This window comes from Oncorhynchus tshawytscha, linkage group LG12, assembly GCF_018296145.1.
Source record: "Oncorhynchus tshawytscha isolate Ot180627B linkage group LG12, Otsh_v2.0, whole genome shotgun sequence".
Taxonomy (NCBI): domain Eukaryota; kingdom Metazoa; phylum Chordata; class Actinopteri; order Salmoniformes; family Salmonidae; genus Oncorhynchus; species Oncorhynchus tshawytscha.
The window spans coordinates 26,206,833-26,214,747 of record NC_056440.1 but is presented as its reverse complement, the minus strand read 5'-3'; the positions used below and the strand labels follow the sequence as shown (position 1 = coordinate 26,214,747).

The 7,915-nt window shown below is 43.5% G+C and overlaps 1 protein-coding gene across 9 annotated transcripts in view; it reads right to left on the bottom strand.

Moving 5' to 3' along the window:
- Positions 1-3,341: 3,341 nt before the first annotated feature.
- The window catches only part of LOC112262813 (phospholipase DDHD2), a 28,232-nt gene continuing 23,658 nt past the window's right edge, over positions 3,342-7,915 (bottom strand). For 6 of the 9 annotated variants that reach the window (XM_042331502.1, XM_042331500.1, XM_042331501.1 and 3 more), the window contains 6 exons: positions 7,888-7,915; positions 7,670-7,772; positions 7,366-7,527; positions 7,029-7,130; positions 5,692-5,857; positions 3,342-4,425 (listed from right to left, as the gene is read on the bottom strand). The exon at positions 7,888-7,915 is cut by the window's right edge and continues 128 nt beyond it. In XM_042331502.1, coding sequence (XP_042187436.1) covers positions 4,344-4,425; positions 5,692-5,857; positions 7,029-7,130; positions 7,366-7,527; positions 7,670-7,772; positions 7,888-7,915 — 643 coding nt within the window. In that variant the 3' untranslated portion in view covers positions 3,342-4,343. Of the gene's footprint in view, positions 4,426-5,691; positions 5,858-7,028; positions 7,131-7,341; positions 7,528-7,669; positions 7,773-7,887 lie in introns of all 9 variants that reach the window. The other 3 variants (XM_042331504.1, XM_042331506.1, XM_042331505.1) reach the window with 2 other exon arrangements.

Sequence of the window (7,915 nt, the reverse complement as noted above, 5' to 3'; positions counted from 1 at the left end):
CAAGCGCCAGCACCATCTCCTAAAGTTGATTCAGCTGCGGGATCAGGGCACCACCAGTACAGAGCTTGGTCAGGAATGGCAGCAGGCAGGTGTGAGTGCATCTCAGTGAGGCAAAGACTTTTGGAGGATGGCCTGGTGTCAAGAAGGGCAGCAAAGAAGCCACTTCTCTCCAGGAAAAACATCAGGGACAGACTGATATTCTGCAAAAGGTACAGGGATTTGACTGATGAGGCCTGGGGTAAAGTAATTTTCTCTGACGAATCCCCTTTCCGATTGTTTGGGGCATCCGGAAAAAAGCTTATCCAGAGGAGACAAGGTGTGCACTACCATCAGTCCTGTGTCATGCCAACAGTAAAGCATCCTGAGACCATTCATGTGTGGGGTTGCTTCTCAGCCATGAATAAAGAATGGTACCAACACATCCTCCGAGAGCAACTTCACCCAACCATCCAGGAACAGTTTGGTGACAAACAATGCCTTTTCCAGCATGATGGAGCACCTTGCCATAAGGCAAAAGAGATAACTAAGTGGCTCGGGGAACAAAACATCAATATTTTGGGTCCATGGCCAGGAAGCTCCCCAGACCTTAATCCCATTGAGAACTTGTGGTCAATCCTCAAGAGGTGGGTGGACAAACAAAAACCCACAAATTCTGACAAACTCCAAGCATTGATTATGCAAGAATGGGCTGCCATCAGTCAGGATGTGGCCCAGAAGTTAATTGACAGCATGCCAGGGCGGATTGCTGAGGTCTTGAAAAAGAAGGGTGAACACTGCAAATATTGACTCTTTGCATCAACTTCATGTAATTGTCAATAAATGCCTTTGACACTTATGAAATGATTGTAATTACACTTTAGTATTCCATAGTAACATCTGACAAAAATATCTAAAGACACTGAAGCAGCAGACTTTGTGAAATTTAATATTTGTGTCATTCTCAAAACTTTTGGCCACGACTATATATGGTTCTTAGTCTCTGTAAGATTAAATTGTAAACCAGTTTATATGAATAAGTCAATCCGATAGCCTGTCAAACAATGAAATAAAAAACACTTGTGACAAAAAGACTCTTTTAAAGTTTTATTATGACATAAACAATATGTAAGCACACTGTATAGCCTATGTATGGTACTGTGGTTGAATAAAAAATAAAAAATGGTAACATGACAGGTTTAATGCATTACGATGCTATATGACCTCCTTATAAACATCTTATCTCATAATAATCCTGACTAAAGTACAACCATTGAGTCAGTAAAACTATTATAATAAGACATAATAAGGGCTCATACATGCTTATTTCAAGTATTAAAGTATACTTGTCAGCTGACATTAAATGTCATTAATATTATATTTTGGGGGCGGTTTGAATATACAATGTCACTAAGTGCAAAACTTGAGGTTAACAGAACAAAATACATCATTCAGGAGTGAAGCAGAGAGGATGAGTGCTCACAAAGCAGGGTTTAGGGGTCAGAGGGATATCTCACACAGCACATTTTAAGCAGGGAGTCAAGCTGCCTAATCAGAACCTCAAAGCCTCTTCTGTGGTTGTAGAATGATTAGAAAACTAAGATCTATTGTTCAGCTAGGTCCTGTCCAGGGCGTTTACATGTGGCTTGCTGTCGCAGTAAGCCACACCTAACACCCTGGACCAAAGCTATTGTCTCCCCTCTGCTGACAGAGCTAGCTGGAGGGAGGAGGTCCATGGTCTGATTGGACCACAGTGATGATTCATGCCATGTTAAAGGACTGCAGGTTTGTTGCTGGTTGACTGACAGTGAAACCAGTGTCAGTGATACAGTAGGGACATAAATGATTGGCACCCTTGATAAAGATTACAATTACAATTAAAATACTGAGCTATATTGTATAATCAAAAAAAGGGAAATTATATTATAATAATAATTAGGTGGGTGCTTATATGTGTCATATTTCACACATGTACAAATGTAATAATAATATATATGTTTTTATCTAAAAAAGATATGGGTCAAAAGCATTGACACCCGTTTTCAACACCTTACCCTGCGAGTATTAAAGCATTGAGACTTTTTCTAAAATGTTTTAGATTGGAGGCTACATGGGGAGGGATCTTAGGCCATTCCTCCATACATAATCTTTCCAGATCCTGCATATCATTCATCTTCTCTTATGGACTGCTCCCTTCAATTCAAACCACAGGTTATCAATGAGATTTAAATCCGGAGACTGAGATGGCCATTGCAAAATGTTGATTTTGTGGTCAATTAACCATTTTGTTAATCTCATAAAGCCTTTTAGAAAAAGGCTCAGTGCCATTATCCTCGCAAGGTGAGGTATTGAAAACAGGGGTATCCCAAGCATCGTCTGGAGTGGTGTAAAGCTCACCGCCATTGGACTCAGTGGAAACATTCTCTGGAGTGATGAATCACGCTTCGCCATCTCGCAGTCCAACTGGTGAATCTAGGTTTGGCGGATGACAGGAGAACACTACCTGCCCCAATGCATAGTGCCAACTGTAACGTTTGGTGGAGGAGGAATAATGGTCTGTGGCTGTTTTTCCATAGTTCAGGCTAGTACCAGTGAAAGGAAATCTTAACGCTACAGCATAAAATGACACTAGACGATTCTGTGCTTCCAACTTGGTGGCAACAGTTTGGGGAAGGCCCTTTCCTGTTTCAGCATGACAATGTCCCCGTGCACAAAGCAACGTCCATGCAGAATGGTTTGTTGAGATCGGTGTGGAAGAACTTGACTGGCCTGCACAGAGCCCTGACCTCAAACCCCATTGAACACATTTGGGATGAATTGGAACGCCGCCTGCTAGCCAGGCCTAATCGCCCAACATCAGTGCTCGACCTCACTAATGCCCGTGGCTGAATGGAAGCAAGTCCCCGCAGAAATGTTTCAACATCTAGTGGAAAGCCTTCCCAGAAGAGTGGAGGCAAAGGGGGGAACTAACTCAACTCCATATTAACGCACATGATTTGGGAATGAGATGTTTGACGAGCAAAATTGGCCCTAACCACAGTTTAAAGAGGTTGGTTGGCACACACCAGAGGGGGGGATTTATACACACACTCATAGAAAGAAAACAACCCTGTCCCTTTTCTCTCCTCATACATACCTTCCTCTAAGATAAGTACTTGGGGGAAAAATGTCTTGTCAGTTCCATTAAAGATATATCATGTTATTTTCTACAATAATTTTAATACTTAGCTTTTACATGATACAAATAAATCCAAAAATGTAATTATCTATAGTCAGTCAGTTCATCTAGAGAGGAGTGAGATTATCAGAACATCACATTGCACTGGAATTATGGGTTGAGTACTTTTTATGGTAACACTTTACTTAAGAGTGACATGCAGCCTTCATATGCAGCCTTCATATGCATGACGTAAAGAGTTGTAATGCCCTTTATAAAATGCTTTTCTAAGCCTTAAGCAGCACCTAAGTAAAGTGCTACCTTTTTGGTAGTCAAGTACGTACTGATACGTACTGGTATACAACCTTCTGGAGACATGCACTAAACACACAGAAGAGGAATTATCATCCTGCATGATCTGTCGTTGTAAATGTATTATAGGACATGTCAAGTCTAAGGCCAAGTAAAAAGAAATGACCTGAAAATGACATATATAAAAGTTATGATCCAGACATGATCAAACAGGATCTGATTCTTTAGAAACACACATGTTAAATGCAGTCTGCCCCTTCAACAGGAGGATCCAGCGGCTCAAACCCAGATCCTTCAGTGTGGTTTTAAGAAAATCGAAAACCAGTCTTCACTATGGTTCTCCCATAGAGTTGGGTAGAGGGCTCACTTGGATAGTATTCAATGTTGCTGCCCATGTGGTCACAGGATGAGAAATTTCAGAGATAGAAATGCACTAGAGAGCTCATCTCCAATGGGTTCTCCAGTCCTCTTCATGTCAGCTGGGACAGGTTTGGTTCTTCACGGAGCACTTCTCTGTCACACCCTTGACACACACACACTCAGAGGCAGACGCCATCTGTCCGAGGAGGTGACTCAACGGTTTTGTGAGGCTCAGACACAAGGAATTCTGGGAGAGAGCAGTGGCTGCATGTCCTTTTTCATGTTGCTTTCATTACATTTTAGTAACTTATAGATAACGCTCTGTGTATGTATAAAGACTTTATAGCCCTCTCTGTGTGTTTATAAAGCCTTTAAAACTCTGTGGTTATTCAATATTTATATCTCTGTGTTTTTACTGACTTACTTGCCTTACTCCTTTCAGCTCCTAATAAAGCAAAGGGCCTCATTGGTGCATCTCCACGGAATTCATGTGTTGTTATGAAGCCTTATACCGGTCTCTGTGTTTATTAAGCCTTTGTTATTGCTGTGGTTGCTCAAAGGCCACACCCAGTTTGTCGTAGATCTCCTTTAGCAGCAGCAGAGCAGTGTCCTCAGACTCCCTACACACACAGGAGAGACAAAAGAGTGACTTACTTGTGTGTATGTACTGACATGAATAGTGCATTTGGAAAGTATTCAGATCCCTTCCCCTTTTCCACATTTTGTTACGTTACAGCCTTATTCTTCAATTGATTAAATAAATAAAACATCTCATCAATCTACACACAATACCCAATAATGACAATTATAATTTTTTCAAATTAATTAAAAAATATTTGATTTACATTAATATTCAGACCATTTGCTATGAGACTCGAAATTGAGCTCAGGTGCATCCTGTTTCGATTGATCATCCTTGAGATGTTTCTACATCTTGATTGGAAGACACCTGTGGTCAATTCAATTGTTTGGACATGATTTGGAAAGGTACACTTGTCTATATAAAGGTCCCACTGTTGACAGTGAATGTCAGAGCAAAAACCAAGCCATAAGGTCAAAGGAATTGTCCGTAGAGCTCCGAGAGAGGATTGGGTCGAGGCCCAGATCTGGGGAAGGGTACCAAACTATTTCTGCAGCATTGAAGGTCCCCAAGAAGACAGTGGCCTCCATTATTCTTTCTAGAACTGGCTGCCAGGCCAAACTGAGCAATCGGGGGAGAAGGGCCTTGGTCAGGAAGGTGATAACCATCTCTGCAGCACTCCACCAATCAGACCTTTATGGTAGTGGCCAGATGGAAGCCAATCGTCAGTAAAAAAAAAGGCACATGACAGCCCGCTTGGAGTTTGCCAAATGCACCTAAAGACTCTCAGACAATGAGAAACAAGATTCTCTGGTGAAACCAAGACTGAACTCTTTGGCCTGAATGCTAAGCATCACGTCTGTAGGAAACCTGGCACCATCCCTACGGTGAAGCATGGTGGTGGCAGCATCATGCTGTTGGGATATTTTTCAGCGGCAGGGACTGGGACACTGGTCAGGATCGAAGGAAAGATGAACGGTGCAAAGTACAGAGAGATCCTTGATGAAAACCTGCTCCAGAGAGCTCAGGACCTCAAGACTGGGTCGAAGGTTCACCTTCCAGCAGGACATCGACCCTAAGCACACGCCCAATACAATGCAGGAGTGGCCCAGTCAGAGCCCAGACTTGAACCCGATCTAACATCTCTGGATGAGACCTGAAAACAGCTGTGCAGCGACACTCCCCTCCCAACCTGACAGAGCTTGAGAGGATCTGCAGAGAAGAATGGGAGAATAAATCCCCAAAATCTAAAGGTATTAGCATTACACACACACAAGGACACGCACACACACACACAGGTACTGACCAGTAGCAGAGGTGGGACTGGATGGCAAACAGATATTCGTTGAAACTCTCAATGGGCGCCTCCTGCAGTACATAGTCTATCCTCCGCCCTCCATTCAGCATCCCCACCTTCACCTGACGCCCCTTGTCCTCCGCCGACCCTGGAGACTCCACCTCTTCATGCACACCTGCAGGGTCAGAGATGGACCAATCACACAGAGGCAGACGGACTCCTATGTCCAGTCCAGAAACAACTCCTAGCCCTTACTTGCCATTTGCAGATATGAAAGGACTGGAAAATAAAATCCTAAATGATGCCGGCTCCACCTAGACTTCTAATTAATAGGATTAGTGAAGTTTCTGCCATTTTGCACATACAAATCTGCAGATGATGAAGCTACCTGGGAATGACAAGTGTTTCTGGGCCAGGTAAGTGACTCCTGTTTGAAGGAAAGATATCGAAGGGGAGGGGAGATTGCTAGAAATTGTGGAGAGAAAGTTAGCGAGTGGAGTGAGAGTTAGAGGAGTTAGAGAGTTGAGTGTGCATAGGGAGTGAACGAGTAGAGTTTGTGAGAGGAGTTAGTGAGTGGGGTTAAAGAAAAATAAAGCTGAGCTTCAGGAAGCAGCAGCCACAGGTCAGGCAGTCTATCAAGGCTCTGGGAGAGGCCATGTGCATGGGGGAGGGGCCAGGTGCATGGGGGAGGGGCCAGGTGCATGGTGGAAGGGCCAGGTGCATGGGGGAAGGGGCTCAGAGATAACAGGGCAACAGGTGAGATATGCTAAGAAGAGAGTGTTTAAAAGGCTTGATATGCTGAGAGAAGAGGGAGGATAATACACTACTGAAGAGCGTGAGCTGTGAGACACTGCATCAACAGAACACATCCAAGGTAAGATGGATACTTTCCTGAAGACAGTTAATGCTATTGATTTAACCACACTATGTCTAGTTTCATTATCTAGTTTTAAAATCAGTCCATAGATATCACTGAAATATTATTGTAACTAGTCTGTCAGAAAATACTGCTTTAGCTAGTAGTAGCCTTAAAATAAATGCTTTGAGGCCCATATCAGGCTTCAATTTCCAGGTAGCTAAGGGACTCTATGCCTAGAGGACAATTTCAACTCTAAATATTAGGCTATTTCATCCAAGTTCAAGACAAAATATGAGGCCAAATATCAGGCCATTGTTGCTACAAAAAGTTATATTACCATATCTGTGAGTGCACACAGGCGGCTATGTCTCTCTCTCTGACAGAGCTGTAAGGAGTATTCTCTGTGTACAGAGTTCTGGGCTGCAGCTGACAGTCAGACCACCCATACAGTAGATCATTCTGGCCTCCATATCTCCTGGCTTCTTACCTTGGAAGTAATGTAAGTGAAGGGCTTTGGGCCACTCCAGAATTTTAGTCCACAAATCAGCCTTACTCTTTTCCCTCACAGCAGCGCAGGCTGCTGCAGGGGCTAGGGTCAGGGGTTAGGGGTCAGGGTAAAGGAAAGAACAGCAGAACAGCAGAGAGGAGAGGAAACGGAACATGCAGGAGGAGACAAGGTTAGACATGTCAGCAAAAACACTCTCACACGCTTCAAACATGCTGAGGACTGGAAGTTAACAGTTTTGTTAAAAGCCTTAAAACATGGGGTATTAGCCTACGCAGAGCAGTAATGCACTGACTCTGTGTGTGTGCATATGTGTTACTCTCTGTCTCCTGCAGGGATCTCTCTGCTGTAGTTTCTCCATCCTCCACAGGGGGCAGTGCAGCGACAGGCATTCGGACCAGAGACTGCCAGGCAGTACGAAACGAGCCGAGAACGTTATTCTTCAGATCAGTACTCATCCGCGTCAGACTCTCTTTCAACTCTAGAGAACACACACGTGCACACACACTCCAAATGTTATTATATTTCATGTCATAAGGCTTTTCAACACCACAACACATTAAAGACACAAAGATGAATTCTTTAACAGACGTATTGACAGAAAAATAGGTTGATATCCGTACCCAGGTGCATCCTCTTGCGGCCCTTGTGATGTGGGATCAGCATGGGCTCTAGGTCTGACTCAGACACAATCATGGGCTCGATCCGATAGGCCACAGGGTCAAACTTTAGAGGGAGAGAGAACAAGCCATGTCCCAATAAATCGGATGTGTGCACGTGTGTGGGTGTTATATTATACAAATCTCAGGCAGGCAGGAATGGTGTGTATGTGTGTGCTTACAGGGTGGTATATGTTATAGAAGTTCTTG